Source organism: Puma concolor, chromosome A2 (assembly GCF_028749965.1).
Source record: "Puma concolor isolate L17-30 chromosome A2, mPumCon1.1.hap2, whole genome shotgun sequence".
Lineage (NCBI taxonomy): Eukaryota > Metazoa > Chordata > Mammalia > Carnivora > Felidae > Puma > Puma concolor.
Genome location: NC_141668.1, coordinates 168,333,896 through 168,349,411, shown reverse-complemented (window position 1 = coordinate 168,349,411; position 15,516 = coordinate 168,333,896). Strand labels below are relative to the sequence as shown.

Genomic DNA, 15,516 nt, shown 5'->3' with positions numbered 1-15,516 from the left:
CAGAGTCCTGCCGGCTCCAGCCACTGTCCCCTCTCCTTCCTGGGTCACAGGCTCTGTCCATTTTAGTCCGTGACGACATGCGGTGGGGGCACCGCTTTCTGCATGTGGCTCTGGGACCTCAGGCCAGGCTTGTGCCTCCCTGCAGCTCCGCTTCCCCATCTGGAACACGGGAACACGGGGAGCTGCTTCTGTGGCTCTTTGCGTTCGCCTCAGGACTGGGAGGCATCCAACAACCCAAGTGACGAAGGAAGAAAAGTGGTAACAGGAAGAAAGGGAAGGAGGGGGGGAGACGGGAGACGGGAGGGGAGGAAGGGAGGAAGGGGGAAGGGAGAGGCTTTGAACCCCTCCCCCAGGCGACCGGCCACGGCCAGGTCCAGCATTACTATCTCAGAACACGCCTGAGCTGTCGAGGCTTAAGAAATGGGTGGTGATTTGCATGTGATTTGCATAGTGTTTGTTAAATGTCAAAACAGCCTGAAACGCTCCCTCCCCCCCCCCCCCCCCCCCCCCCGCCGCCGCCCCCACCTTCAGTCAAGAAGCAGGAAACCCTCCCCTTCCTCCATCAGGGACCTCCGCCTGGGCTGGGACCCCTCCGTTCAGGGGCTGCTGGGGCAGCCGCCCCGAGAAGGATGACCTCAGACACCCCATCTGTAAAACGGGCCATAATCCCAGCCGCCACCACGCGGTGGTCCGTGTCAAGTCGAGGCCGGCCGAGGATGGGGCACCGCCTGGGGCACGCAGTGGGGGCCGAGGAGTGGAGCTGGGTGGCCCCCAAGAGCCCCCTCCCTTCCTGTCCAGCTGGGGCCCAGCCTTCTATCCAGAGGGTCCTGTCCCCAGAGTTCCCACACCACGTCGCCTGGAATGCCCCCGTGATCACCGCCTGTGCCTCATGGCTCTACGCGGCCCAGCACCCCCCAACCCCACCCATTCAACCAGGCCCCTTCAGACCCAACGGGGAGACCCCGTGTAAGGGACAAGGCAGTGGGATTCAGGGGAAGGAGGACACCGCCGAGGGAGTGGGCACCATTGCGGGGGTGAGAGGGCTGGGGTCCCCCCAGTCTCCACCTGTAGCCATTTGAGATTTCGCCAGTAACTGGCTGCACCCTCGGGCCCCCACGCAAAGGCTGTTCGCAGTACAGGGGGCTTGGGGTGGGCCCCAAGGAGGACAAAGTGCTCACTGACTGGTGAGAAGGGAATCCGAGAAGACGTCCCGGAGGAGGCTGCAATCTCAGGTGAGCTGGAGTGGCCGAGAGGAGCAAGAAAGGTGCTTCAGGCAGGGGGCACAGCTTGGGCAAAGGTGTGGCCGAGAGAACGTCCAAGGTGAAGGGATGACGTCCTCGCGCGCCTCGCCTCTCCCCTCTGTGCGTCTCTTCGGATCATACCCTCTGGCTGCACACGGGAGCCTTCCAAGATGGCACCGGGGGTCCCACTGCAGACTGCACACTGGAGGCCCCCAGCGGGGAGCCATGGCCTCGGGGTCACACAGGAGGCTCCTCCCCGCTGCCTGGGCTGGAGTAGCAACATCCCAGGTGGGCGTCAGGGACGGGGCTCCCCCTGGGTGTGATCAGGTGTGTCTGGGGCAGCAGGCATCAGCTGGTCAGGCCGGGACGTCACAGCCCGGAACTTGCAACAGCAGCACGGAGGGAACGAACAATTTCAATCCAGGCCCGTGGAAAGGTGAAACACCAGCTGTCTGGCCAGTTTTCCTTCTTCCCTTTCTCTAACATTCCTCGACTTGGCGGGTGATGCATGTAGCCATCTCCTTCTTCCCGCTGGCCCCGGTGCCTACCGGGAGGCGGGGACACAGGGATGGCAGGAGCCTGGCTGTTTGGAGCCCCCTGGTGACCGTCTCGGGAATTGCAGGCAAAGTGCAATTCCACCGACCCTCTCGACCAGACAGACCCCACTCTTGCCTCCTAAGAAGCCCAGCGTGGAGTGCTTTGGCCGAGGTCACACAGCAAGTCGGGGCAACATCATTCCTGCTAGCTAGGGGCAACAGATGTTGGTCTACCGGTAAGTGAGAGAGTAAGGCCCACGTCCTTACCCAGGGGGCAAAAATCATGAGGGTGTGCCATGGGGTGATAGTCAACAGAAGTGAGTCTCTTCTCTCTGGGCCTCAGTTTCCACATCTGTGGTCTCTACACTCTACAGTGTCCTTTCTGTACTAGGGACAGAGGCATCTGGCTGGCTTAGTTGGTACAGCGACTCTTAATCTCAGAGTTGTGAGTTTGAGTCCCACATGGGGTGTAGAGGTTACTTAAGAAAAAAAAAATCTTTTGGACGCCTGGGCGGCTCGGTCAGTTAAGCGGCTGACTCTTGGTTTGGCTCAGGTCACGATCTCACGGTTTTGTGAGTTCGAGCCCCGCATCCGGCTCCGTGCTGACAGCGTGGAGCCTGCTTGGGATTCTCTCTCTCCCTCTTTCTCTGCCCCTCATCCTGTCTCTCTCAAAATAAATAAGCAAACTTAAATAAATAAAAAAGCAAATCAATCTTTTTTTAAAAAAAAGAAACAGTACTGGAGATTTACCCAGAGTGAAGTCGGGGCTCCTGCCCCAGCCTGCTCCCTCAGCCGTCACCTCCAGTCCCCTTGGTCATGCCTCCACCTCCGCCAACTACCTGAAAGACGGGGACAGGAAGACACATGTGGCAGGCCAAATGCAGCCCTCATCTTGGCACTCACGGCCGTGATCTGCTCAACGTCCCGCCAACGCATCTTCAAGCACCCGCCCAGGACTCACCTCCCCCCCACTTCCAGGCACTGCCAGGGCTCCGGGAAGATGTGCTAAGCAGCCCCTGAACAAATATTTGTTGAGGACCTACTATGTGCCGGGCACTGAACTGGGAACACGGCAGAGAGCAGGAGGGACAATAGAGTGTTCATCGAGTTTACAGCCTGGGGGAGGAGATGAGGTGAAAAAACTGATGCAACGTAAAGACGTCAGCTGCTGATAAGTGCTAGGGAGACAGACAGAGCAGGGGTGGGGGGTGGGCCCTATCAGCGGGATGCAATTTTAAACCGGGTCATCAGGGAAGACTGAACTGTGACGATACCCGAACTAAGGCCTGAAAGCACTGAGTAAGGGAGGAGGGCAGGTGGAAAGCATTCCAGGCAGATGGAACAGCCAGTGCAAAGGCCCGGAGGCAGGACCCTGCCTAGAGTGTTGGAAAAACAGTGAGTTGGCTCTCTCGTAGTTCAGTCTCCACCACTGCTTTCCTGGACCTCTGCCCTGGTCCCCAGGTTTCTGCCCTCAACCCCCCCCCCCACCCAGTCTGTCCTCCCTGCAGTGGACACCAGAGGGCGCCTGAGTAGAGCCTCCTTTCCTCTGCCCACCGCCCTCCAGGGTTCCCATCTCCCTCACGGTAAAAACCCAAGTCCTCCATGAGGTCCCCCAAGGTCCTCCATGATCTGCCTCCACCCCTCCATGGCCACCCCTCCTCCCTCTCTCCCCCTCGCTCACTCTGCTTCAGTCACATAGGCCTCCTCGCTGTTCCTCCAACACACCAAGCCTGGTCCTGCCCCGGAGCCTTTGCACGAACTGTGCCCTCTGCCCAAACTTTTCTTTGCCTGCATATCCACTTGATTCCCTCCCTCACCTCCATCAAGACTTTACTCAAACTGTCACCTCCTCAGTGAAGCTGTCCCTACAACCCTGTTTAAAATGACAACCCACAGGGGGCACCTGGGTGGCTCCGTTGGTTAGGCACCAGACTTCAGCTCAGGTCATGGTCTCACAGTTCATGGGTTTGAGCCCCACACGGAGCTCTGCACTGAGAGTGTGGAGCCTGCTTGGGATTCTCTCTTTCCCTCGCTCTCTGCCCCTCCCCCATCTGCACTTTCTCTTTCTCTCTGTCTCAAAAATAAATACACTTAAAAAATAAAATAAAATAATAATAAAATAAAATAAAATAAAAAATAAAAAAATAAAATAACATAAAATAACATAAAATAAAATAAAAACAATCCTTGGGGCACCTGGGTGGCCCAGTCAGTTAACCCTCTGACTCTTGATTTTGGCTCAGGTCGTGATCTCACGGCTCATGAGTTCAAACCCTGCTTTGGGCTCCACGCTATCCGCCCGGAGATTCTCTCCCTCCCTCTCCCTCTGCAGCTCACCACCCCCCTCAAAATACATAAAATAAACATGTAAAATGACAGCCCCCATCCCTCCACTCTCGAATCACACCCCCCCCCCAGACCCTCCTTCCAGAGGACCTGGGGAAGGCGGCTGTCCCCAAAACCTGGAGCCTCCAGGACCGGCTTCTGAGGCTCCCGCTCTCAAAGCATCACCCCAGGCTTGCAGATCAAACCTCAAGGGCCAAACCCGGCAAGTGTGACCTCCGTAAACCACGGTTACACATCTGGCTTCAGTCCATCCCCTGCCCACGCTTCCAAGCCCGCCTCTGCCCTGGGACCAACCCCTGCCCACGTCTACCACCTCCTCGTCCCTCTTGCCACACGGCAGCCTTCACCATCTCCCGGAGCCGCCCCAGGCCTCTCCATGTGCGTGCCTGTCCCAGATGCCCTTCTGCGCAGACCCCTCCTTGGGCAGAGACACCCCTTTGGGCACCCTTTTGGAAAACTCAGATGGCCGGGTCAGAGTGCTGGCAAGAAGCGTGTGGGCAGGACTGTGGGGGATGGCAGGGAAGGCAGAAAGACGCAGAGAGACAAGAGGGTCACACAGGCACAAGCAGCAGAGACGGCCACGGACAGAGGGACGGAGACCGGAAGAGTGACCGGAAGTGAAACGCACAGGGCCAGCGCCACCGAGAGAGGAAGGAGACTGGGGCGGAGGGACGGCAAGGAAGACAGGGCAGGTCAGAGAGAGGGGGCAGGGCCAGGGAAGAGGCACCGCGAAGGGGGGCCAGGCCCCTGCGTGCCGGCCTCCCGCCCCCTGGCAGCTGCTTCCCACGGTAGCCGGCGCTCAGGCCCTGGAGAGGCCCTGCGCCCGCCTCCCGGCCCGGGGACCCCAGCCCCCGCTCCCCACCGGGGACCCCAGCCCGTGGCCCTCCCGCCTCCTCGCAGCCCCGCCCCGCGCCCCACCCGGGACCCCCGCCCCCGGTCCTCCCGCCTCCCCCCGCCCCGGGACCCCCGCCCCGCCACCTGGGGTCGCTGACGAGCAGCAGCACGGAGCCGTCCTGCAGGCGCACGTCGCGCACCGTCTGGTGGTCGTCCAGCCGCCGCGCGTTGTAGTAGAAGGTGCGCTTCCAGGAGCACACGCCCTGGCCCACGAGCTGCGCGCGCAGGTCGCTGAGCGTGTCCCGCGGCCGCACCGTGAGCGGCAGCAGCAGCGCCTCGTCCGCCAGGTGCACCTTGATGTGGTAGCGCTTCCAGCGCGACAGGCCCCGCCGCAGCCCCTCCATGGCGCGCGCCCGGCGCTCCGGCCCCGGCCCGGCCGCCCGCCCGCCCCCGCGCCCGCCCGCCCGTCCAGGCACGCCCGGCGAGCGGGCGGGGGCCCCGGAGGGCGGGACGCGGCGGCGGCGGCGGCGGCGGCGGCGCCCGGCCGGGGCCCCTCGCCGCCGCCCCCTCGCTCCGGCGGAGACGCGCCCCGGACACCTGCGCGCCAAGGGCGCCCCGAAAGGAGCGCGTCACGCAGATGAGTCTGGACACACGCGAGGCGTCGGCCCGAGGGGAGGGATGGGAGCAAGAGGGAAGCCTGGCGGGCCATCTTAGACCGAGGCGAGGGTCAAGGGAGGCGTCTCTGAGCAGGCGGCGTCCGGACCGAGCCGCGAAGGACGAGGGGGGCGCGCCGGCCCTGGGAAGGGTCCTCCCGCGGGCGGAGGAGGGAGCGGCCAGTGCAAAGGCCCCGGGGCAGGGTCCCGACCGGTCCTGGAGGAACGGTGCGGAGGAGGCCTCTGGCTGGAGCGGTGGCGGGGCGGGGGCAGGAGGGAGGGAGGTTAAAAAGACAGGCGAGGGGGGAGGGGAGGAAGACTTGGGCCTTTACTCCCAGGGAGATGGGACCCCTGGAAGGCTGTGGGCATTGGAAGGAAGTGGCTGGAGTTTACGCTTGTTACCCATTTATTCCCTTATTTCCTTCGAGACACATACAACAAGCACCTAGTCTGGGTGTGGGCTGGTCTGGGCAGTGCTGGGCAGCAGAGAAGTCTCAACCTAGGGTCCTGCCCTCGGAGGTCTCCCGGTTGGGGAGGTGGGGACACAGAGCAGGACACAGACACTCCCGGCCCTGTGCACTCAGGGCTTGAGAAGGAGGAGCTCCCAGGCTGGGAAAGGCGAGGAGGTGGGGATGGCTTCCCAGATGGGTGGGCATCGGAGCTTGGGCTTTGGCAGATGAGTAGGAGTTCAACGCTCCCACTAAGGAGGCACCTGCCCGCGGTCACCAACTATTAGTTCGATGTGTGCCTAGTGGGGAGAAACGGGAGTCAAGACTTACGGCCAGTATCAACCACAAGAGGCTGTGAGCAGGGGTCGCCTACCCCCAATTCCTTGCTTGTTCTCTCTGCCCCCCCCCCCCCACCTTGCAATCCTTTCTCAGGCCCAGCTGGCCTCTGCAGTCACACTGATCCAAGCGCCCTCTTCCCAAAAGCCTTCCCCGATTGCTGCCTGCCCCTACCCACTGTCATACCTGCCAGGACAGAACTGACCGGTTCTGGTATCCAGGATTCTGGCTTGACCTCAATGACTCTAAGTCTGTACTTAGAAGCCAGTTTCCCTGGGCTCCCTGGGAAGTCCTGCTCCAGCAGTGGCTCCAGCACTGGCTCCACCAGTGCTCCAGCAGGAGAAAGGGAGGGAGGAGGAGGAGGGAGGGAGGGAGGGAGAGAGGCTGAGGCCAGCACAAGACAGAGTGTGGGCTCCAATCCTGACCCTGCCTCTTGGAAGTTCCTGAGGAAGGGACGTACCCTCCCTGGTCCTGGAGGTCCCCATCTATCCAGTGGGAATTGCTATGAGGATAAATTGCTGGGGGTGAAGTACTTAGAATATTCCTGAAGCACAGTCGCTCACTAATTGGCTATGCTGAGGGAGTAGTCACAGAGAAGTGCGATTTGACTCCTCCAAGAAAAGCAGATGAAAACAAAAACAGCAAACAGAAAAGTCACCTGCTCAGTGACGATGGGGTTCCAGGTATAGGATTTAAAAAGAAAGAAAGAAAGAAAAAAAAAAGCTTCTCTTAATTGTCACCTGGTGCGATCATCTCCCATTTTACAGGTGAGTAAACTGAGGCCCAGAGAGGCTGAGTGACTTCTCTGAGGATACACAGTGAAAAATGGCAGAACCAGAACCCTAGCCAAGTGCTCGCTGGCCACCTAACTTCATGAATCACGCCACTGTGCACTTGCTACCCAGTGTGTTACACACTCATCGGATTTCAGATGCAGATTTTAAAAGCGACTAAAAGCAAAATAAATTTCAGGTGGGTCCCCATCCCCTGAATGTGCCTCCTCCCTGCAAAAAAAAAAAAAAAGACAGAGGCTATAAGACTACTAGAAGAGAACATGGGAGTTCAAAATAATAACAATCCCAGTGTGTTGAAGCATGACATTAAGCCTGAAGCCTTTAATTAAAAGATTAGTAATTGATGGCATACAAATATAAAATTCCTGCGTGTGCACGTGTGTGCACACATCACACATCCTAGGTCAATAGACGAAGTTAGGAAAACCTTTCCAAGACATGCTAGATGAAAAGCTGATTTCCTTAATATGTAAAAAGCTCCCAGAAATCAATAAGTAAGGGCCAACAACCCAATAGAAAAAGCAGCAAAAGACAGTCTTTGGAAAGGAAATATGCATGTCTTCTAAGCATATGAACGGAGCTTCTTTTCACTCACAGTAAACGAAATGTAAAATGAAACTACCACGAAATACCCTTTAAAAAAAAAAAAACGAAATCTATCGAGTTGCTAGAGATGAAGAAGTTTGATCGTTGACCATGTTGCTGGGCCCAGCTTTGGGAGAAGGGCAGGCTCACGCCTTGGGGTTCGCAGTGCGAAATGGCATAATCTCTCTAGTGACAGCTACTGAAACGACGAACCAGCCGTATGTCCCTTCTGGTAGTCTGTCCATGGGCCCGAGGGCAGAGTATCGCACAAGCGCTGAGCCATTTACGAGTAACCCGCAGCAAACTGTGAGGCCGAGCCCATAGGTCAAAGGAGAGAAACTAAGGCCCACAGAGCAGAAATGGGACAGTGAGCACCCAGGCTGGTGCGCCCTCTTTCTAGGGCAGGTGGACGGGCCGGCTCGACCGGCACCCCGGCCCCGGCCACCTCCCTTGTCAGGCTAAGCTTCAGGCTCTCCCATCGCACCCGCTGGTGTCTCAAACAGGTCAGAGCGAGGCCCAGGGACGCTGGGAGCATACGGAGGCCAAGCCAGCCACGCCGGGCCCTGTGAGGGTTGGGTGCCAGTTCCAATTAATTCTGACTTTCTCATTAAGCCGTTAGGAAAGTCAGGTGGCTGTGGGCAGTAGCCCTCTGCCTGGGCCGCCGGATTAAAGGGATCATGGTTTCTGCCTCAAAACACTGTATTATCTGTCACGGGCGATTATAGGAGACCCAGGCGGACAGTGACAAGCTCAGAGAATCCCTGGGAAGCTCAGAGTCGTGGGACCGCTGAAATTGCGGACTCCCAGAATCTTGGAATGCCTGGCGTTCTAGACCCGCAGAATACATCCCCCCGAACGTTCCAGAATCGGGGAGCGGTGGCCACTGAACCTGGCATCACAGAATTCTGGAATCCCAGATGCTCTTGTGATGTGGAAGAGATTTCTCACCTGGTTTTATCCCCTTGCATCGGGGGTCTCTCACACTGGAAGCCCAGAGGCTGAATCTGGTTGGCGTGTGCGTAATGCTTCTGAAAAAAGATCTGGGGAGTGAGAGTTTCCACGTAAGCAGTCGGAGCTCCATTGGTGTCCCTAGACCAAGTGGCAGCCGTGGGCGCTCTGTGGCTGCGTTCTCTACCGTCCCTAAAAGGTCCCGTTCACTCCTTGTCCGACCCCTGAAGGGCGCGTTGGCTCTCACTGGACCAGTGATAGTACTCACTTTGGTTCTTCATTTTACGACCAAGAAAGTGAGTTCCAAGGGGCAGCTTTTTTGCTAAGGTCCCCCCCTGCCCCCCAGGGAAAAAAATCACGTTCTCAGCGCCACATCAGAAGGCAGGGGCAGAGCCCCTGGAACGCGGCAGGAGTGAGCTAACGAGAGGGCTCAGGCGCCTCTCTAGCTGGGAGGCAAAGGGAGAATGTGGTGTGGGGGTAGGAATGGCTTTGTGAAGGGCATGGGACGGAGTTTGGATTTTCTTCTAAGGGCAGTGGGGAGCCATGGGAGGGTTGGAAGCAAGGGAATGGCATGATCTATTCTATGCATTAGAAAACACCCTGACAGTGCTGAGTGCATCTCAGAAGATGGATACATTGATCCTTAGCTAGGAAAGGCCTTGCCTCAGGTCAGGGTGCCCTCCATAGCTACCACTTCTTGGACCTCTGCCCCCCCCCCCAATAAAATTTCATCGCTAGGAGGTCTGGCAAATGAGGGCTCACGACGGTCTCTGCTGGTAAGTTGTGTTATTCTAGTCTAGCTCTCTTGTGGCATCCTTCATATATAAAGAGCTGTCAGAAACAAATAAGAATAGAGAGACACATGCAAAGAACATGGATGTTACTTTGGACGCCCAGAAGATGTAGGCGGGAAATTATAAAAGACAGGCTCACATACAAAAGTGTTTAATCTTCTAGAATTCTCCCACTCTTATATTTGAGAAAGATATCTGATCCCTGATAATATTTGACTTTTCGAGGATGCAAGGCAATGGGTACTCATGTCCATTGCTAGTGTAAGTTAGTACCATCTTTCTGGAAGGCAAGAGGGCTAAGTGTATTGAAAGCCTTTGATGGATAATAACCAACGATAATAACTCACTTCTGTTGAGTAACAGATCGACTTCACTTATTATGTCCCCCCCACTTGAACAGAAGCTCCCCTGGGGCAAGGATTTTTGTGTGTTTTGCTCACTGTTGGGTCCCCAGTGCCACTAACAGCACCTGGATCTGATTTATATACCCAGCATGGTCTAGACTACTCATTTTTGTGTGCACTGGAGTTTGAGAACCACTGAGCTAGACTTCACCAAAAAGGAAGTTTGGTGCGGAGAGATATCTGAGCATCCACTCTATTTAGGTCTTTTAAGACAACCAGTGGGGGCGCCTGGGTGGCTCAGTCGGTTAAACGTCCGACTTCAGGTCACGATCTCGCGGGTTCGTGAGTTCGAGTCCTGCATCAGGCTCTGTGCTGACAGCTCAGAGCCAGGAGCCTGCTTCGGAATCTGTGTCTCCCTCTCTCCCTGCCCCTCCCCTGCTCATGCTCTGTCTGTCTCTCAAAAGTAATAAATAAACGTTAAAAACAAAATTTTAAAAATAAATAAAAGACAACCAGTGAATCCCTAGGAGTGGCAGGGAGGATTTTCAGGGCCTCCCACTGACCCCACAGCTTAATGGATGTGCTTGTCATTCTAAGGAATAAGTGGGATGATTTCTGACGCCTACTGGTCCATAGGCTGGGCCAGACTGTGTCCAAAGAGCTTTACAAACATTCAGCTCAGTCGCTTCATAGCGAAGCTCTATGTTAGGTGCTAATGTTTAGGCCCATTTTACAGATGAGGAAACTGAGCCCCCGGCATGAAAGCAGTGTCCCAGCAAGGGCCTGGCACAGAGTAAGTGCTTAGGTTTAGTAGAACCGAAATCGAACTCAGTCAGCGTGTGAACACGAGTTCCTAGCTCTCTGGGAAGCGTGTCTTCTAGGGGCCTGTGAGAGACTGCGGTCCCATGGAGCATCCGCAAATGCTCCCTAGGTTCAGCACTCGGATTCCCTGGGTGACTCAAACAGAAGTGGTCGTGGCAGGTTTCCGGTGTCGTGGAGATGTGCTGCATATAGTCACCTCCCCCCCCCCCCAACCCCGCCGCCCCAAGACAAACACAGACACCACAGCCCCTGGGACATACACACACCTCGAGGCAAAGAGGCCTGCTAGGTACATACCCCAAGACAAATACACGCACGCCCACCCACATGAAAACACACACTTAGACGCACACGTACCCCAGACCAATGCAAACACACACCCCAAGATAGACACACGCAGGCCGGGGCCTTGGCCTGACCTGGCCGGGTTAGGGAGGATCTGGACAGCCTGGATCCCAGCCCTGGCTTCAGCCCCCACCTCTGTGCCTTCACCCTGGGGCCCAGAGCCACCCGCTAGGACGGGGGCGGACTGGGGTGGGGGTGGGGGACCAGTGCAGGAGCCGCTGGCAGAGAGAAAGGAGCAGGCGGGGCAGGCAGGCCAGCTGAGGGCACAGAGCGCGGCTCTTGGGCGCCACCCGGTGGGCATGGGGGGCAGGGGGCACGGCACCCCCTCAACTCCAGTTTTGCAGGTCTGTGGGTGTCTCTGGGCCCGTGGGGGGGGCCTTTGTCTCTGAGTCTGTGTCCCTTTCTCTCTGTGTCTCGCTCAGCCTCTGTCTCCCCTCTCTGTAAGTCTCTGTCTTTTGCTCCTTCTTCCTCCCCTCCCCGCGTGCCTCCCCCTGCCTCTGGAGCCCCAGCTCTCCTCCACAGAGGAGCCTGAGTGCCTCCAACGACCCCTCCCTACCCACCCCTCTCATCAGCAGCATCTCCTGTCCCCGGTCCTCCGATGGCATCTTGGCCCTTCCTGTCACCCATGGGCTGCCAGCATGACTCAGTCCAGGTGGGGTGGGGTGACCGACCTCGTCAGCTTTGCCAGCCCGCCGCTCCCACAGCCTCCGTTCTGGTCTCCGGGGAGGGGACCGCATCTACGCCCTCCGCCAGAGCCTGGTGCAGGAACCCACCTTGGCTCACGCTTTCCTTGGGGCTGGCCGGGGAGGGGCACGGGGACGATGAGGATTTGAACGCCCTAAGCCAGGAAGGGCCTAGAGAGACAGTGATGGTCACCCTTGAACGCTGCGAGGAGGACAGGGGTCTCAACTGCCGAAAACCCACCATGGACACCCCGCCCCCCCCCGCCATCGCCCACGGGCCTGCTCCCTGGCCAGCCCAAGCCTCAGAGCCCAGTCTGACCCCAAGGTCCCCAAGCTTTTCACTCTGTTCCTTTGAGGTGCCACACCCTTCCCCCCCTGGGGGATTCTGCGCATTCTGTTCCCTCCCCAGATGCCCTTCCGGTCACCTCCTCCAGGAAGCCGGCCTCACCCCACCCGCTGCTTGAAGCCATCTGTTGAACATCAGAAAGCAGGTCTGTCTCAGTCACGGTCATGGCGGTGTCCCTGGCACGGAGCCCAGCTCACAGGAAGGGTCCGGGAAGCGTTTGCTAAACAGAGGAGGGAAGGGTTCAGGGCTGTGCCTTCGAGCCCAGATGTTTCTTCTTGCCTTGCTGGGGAGACCCTGGCCGAGTGGGTTGCTTCCCGCTCTGCGCCCTGTTTCCCCGGGATGGGGAGTGAGGGGAGGTTTTCTGGGCCACTGGTGAAATCTACCCTGCTGGGTTTCATTTCAGCCGAGTCGGTAAATATTTGGTCCTCTGCGGCCAGCAGCATCTAGGCGGGGGAAGCTTCAGTGCCTTTTACGAGCCTTCCCGCAGGCGCCTAACGCAAGGTTTCCGTGGCGGGGTATGTGGGACGCCCAGGCAGCGTCACAGCTGGCTGCCGTGAGGTGGGTAGGACTGTGGGGCCGCAAGAAGCCACCAGAGGCGTCTGGCACTTAACCCCGCCGTGCGCGGCATCGGGAGGCCAGACCCGGGCCTCTCGTTTTGCAAACGGCTAATGCCACATCATGAGATGACAGGCGGGGTTGAAGTGGAGACTGAGCAGCATCCCCTCCCAAGTCCGAAGGACATACTGAATCCTTAGGGGGAGGTATTTCCGGCAAGGAGGTGGAAGGCCTTGTGTACGTGTAGCACTTCTCGAAGAATCAAAGGCCACTCTTGACCATCAAAGGCGAAGCACCTGCTGTGTGCGGAGTACTGAGCAGTGTAAATGCCCCGCCTCCTTGGGTCCTCAGAAATCACGCAGCCCCTGTTACACTGACACAAGTCAGAGGGGTTCAGGGTAACTGGCTTGAGGTCACCCAGCTGGCGAGGGGCAGAGCTGTTGAGTCTGACCTTCCGGCCTGGCTTGGTCTCATCACCCAACCCTCCCCGGCAAGGGCCACCGTCTGGATACCCTGGAAACCACGGCGCTTCTCAATGGTCAGGATCCCAGGGGCGACTGGAAGGAAGGCCTGAATCAGACCAGCAGTTCTGAGTTGGGGCCTGGGAACCTGCACGGGAAGCTGGCATCTGCCTCCGCCCCAGGTAACTCTTGCTAGAGTCCCTTCACAGAAACGGCAGCCTCTTTACTGCATCCGTCCGAACGCGTTTGCAGTGTCCCCTCTGGATCTTGGGGGAGACTGCCACCTGCTGTTTCCTGAGGACGCCACTGAGACGTGAGGATTTGAGGGCCCCCATCAGTCACTAAACTGGGGGAACTTGCCACCAGCCCTTGAGAGAGACCCCACAGGCCAAACAAGGGGTCAAGCATTGGGAAAACTTGAAAATACAAGATTATTGTGTAGTTTTCTTCCTCCTCTCCGAGACTTGATGAGCATTTAGTGTGTGTCTGCCATTGCCCAGGTGTATTGGCCGTATCTTTATTTTCTGCTGTTTGATGCTTTGACATTGGGGGCCTTACTCACCCTGGAGGCACAGCCCCTCCCGGGGGCCAGCTAATTCCGATATAGCAAACGACCCACCGACCCACCCTGGACTGCCTCTCACATGCAAACTAAACATCACAGAGCCCAAGCCCCAACTCTGTCCTCTGGAGGCTGTCCCACTCAGGGCCAATGTCCCCCTGCCCTATCGCCCCAGGGCCCAGGACCACACAACTAGGCCATTCCCTACACCCCAGAGCCCTCTGGCCTTACTCAGACTAGCAGTCCTGGGCCTGCTGACACGGCTTCACTGTTCCTGCTGGCCGAAACCACAGTAAAGTCCTTGTCCACCCTGTGCCCCCCTGCATCCCCCAACCCCCGCCCCCTCCGCCTGACTGACCCGGGCACTTCCCCGTGTGGCCCTGCACGCCCCCACCCCAGCTCCTGCCGTGGCATCAGTGAGTAACGACCTTTCTATGTATTTATTTATTTAATGTTTATTTTTGAGAGTGAGTGGGGTAGTGACAGAGCCATCCGACGGGGACAGAGGATCCAAAGCAGATTCTGTGCTGACAGCAGAGAGCTCGATGTGGGGCTCAAACCCACGAGCTGTGAGATCATGACCTGAGCCGAAGTCAGGTGCTTAACCGACTGAGCCACCCAGGTGCCCTTAACTATTTATTAAAAAAAAAAAAAAAAAAAAAATTTTATTAAAAAAATTTTTTTAATGTTTTTATTTACTTTTGAGACAGAGAGAGACAGAGCAGGAGCAGGGGAGGGGCAGAGAGAGAAGGAGACACAGAATCCGAAGCAGGTTCCAGGCTCCGAGCTGTCAGCACAGAGCCTGACACGGGGCTCGAACCCACGAGCTGTGAGATCATGACCTGAGCCGAAGTCTGACGCTCAACTGACTGAGCCACCCAGGCGCCTCGACCCCTATTTATTTTTTTAAAGTAATCTCTGCACCCAACGCGGAGGGCTCGATCTCACCACCCCCAGATCATGAGTCGCACACTCTACCACTGACCACGCCAGCTGCCCCAGACCATCTTTGCAGCGGCGGTCGTCCACTGATCTGCTGGCCTCGTCAGCCCTGAAGCACAATGGAACCTACGTCTTGAAACGCCTGCCGCTGGAGACACAGCTGAGAACGAGACAGCGAATGCCTGCGGACGTTGACATTCTGGTGCCGGCTGCGGACAGAACGCGAGGAGGACAGGCAGGTGTGACAGTGACCAGGTGGGAAGGGAGACCTCGGGGTGGGTGGAATCTGAGCCCCGACCTTCAAGGTCGGAAGGGGCGGTCGGCGTGGCCAGTGCCACGGCACGGCCCTCACTTCACTGGATCCTGTCCTGAGAGCTTCTCGCGGAGCAGGACGGGGTCCCGTTGGGCCAGGATTTGCTGCCGGAGGCGACACTGGTGGCAACAAGTAACGAGCCAGTAGCAAGCCAACAGCCACGGGCCATCCTGCTGCTCCCGGTCACCTGCCTTTCCGGGAGTGATCTGGGGGCCTCAGCACTGCTTTCACCTTCGCGGGGGCCACTTCCAGCCCCGATGGCATCAGGGACACCGGAAGTTACCCTTGAGGTCAACTCCAAAGGTGAGGCGCACACACAGAGTAGCGAGTCACCCTCGAGTCCGGCCTGCAGGGAGGAACTGTCACTTCAGCACCACGTGACCTCAGTACGTGGCCCCCGCATCCCAGGGTGGACCCACGAGCAAGTGTCTGTCGGGCGCTGTCGGGCTGCGAGGAGGTCCTGGATTCCCAGGGGGGTCCAATCTGATGACACGAACCCTTAAACTTGGAGGCTCTTCCCTGCCTGTGGTCGGAGAAGGGACTCCGGCAAGGCCGGGCTCTGCGGATAGGCGAGGGGTGGGGACAGGGCACGGGAGGGGGACCTGGAAACCCAGGGCACCTGTTCCT

At 57.9% G+C, this 15,516-nt stretch overlaps 1 protein-coding gene across 2 annotated transcripts; it reads right to left on the bottom strand.

Annotated features, from left to right (window-relative positions):
* Positions 1-2,506: 2,506 nt before the first annotated feature.
* On the bottom strand, positions 2,507-5,402 carry TINCR (TINCR ubiquitin domain containing). 2 transcript variants are annotated; one of them, XR_015248563.1, is made up of 3 exons: positions 5,102-5,402; positions 2,821-2,893; positions 2,509-2,616 (listed from the first exon to the last, which is right to left on the bottom strand). XR_015248563.1 is itself a non-coding variant. In XM_086699367.1 (2 exons), the coding sequence occupies exons 1-2, from the start codon at positions 5,359-5,361 to the stop codon at positions 2,613-2,615; spliced, it is 264 nt and encodes an 87-aa protein (XP_086555493.1). In that variant the 5' UTR covers positions 5,362-5,402; the 3' UTR covers positions 2,507-2,612. The 2 variants fall into 2 exon arrangements, 1 of the variants encoding a protein (XP_086555493.1); XM_086699367.1 differs by lacking the exon at positions 2,821-2,893 and having other exon boundaries at positions 2,507-2,616.
* Between the last annotated feature and the right edge of the window lie 10,114 nt (positions 5,403-15,516).

What these genes read in the sequence shown, in the direction of transcription:
- TINCR (XM_086699367.1), bottom strand. Translation starts at nt 5,361, where the DNA reads ATGGAGGGGCTGCGGCGGGGCCTGTCGCGCTGGAAGCGCTACCACATC.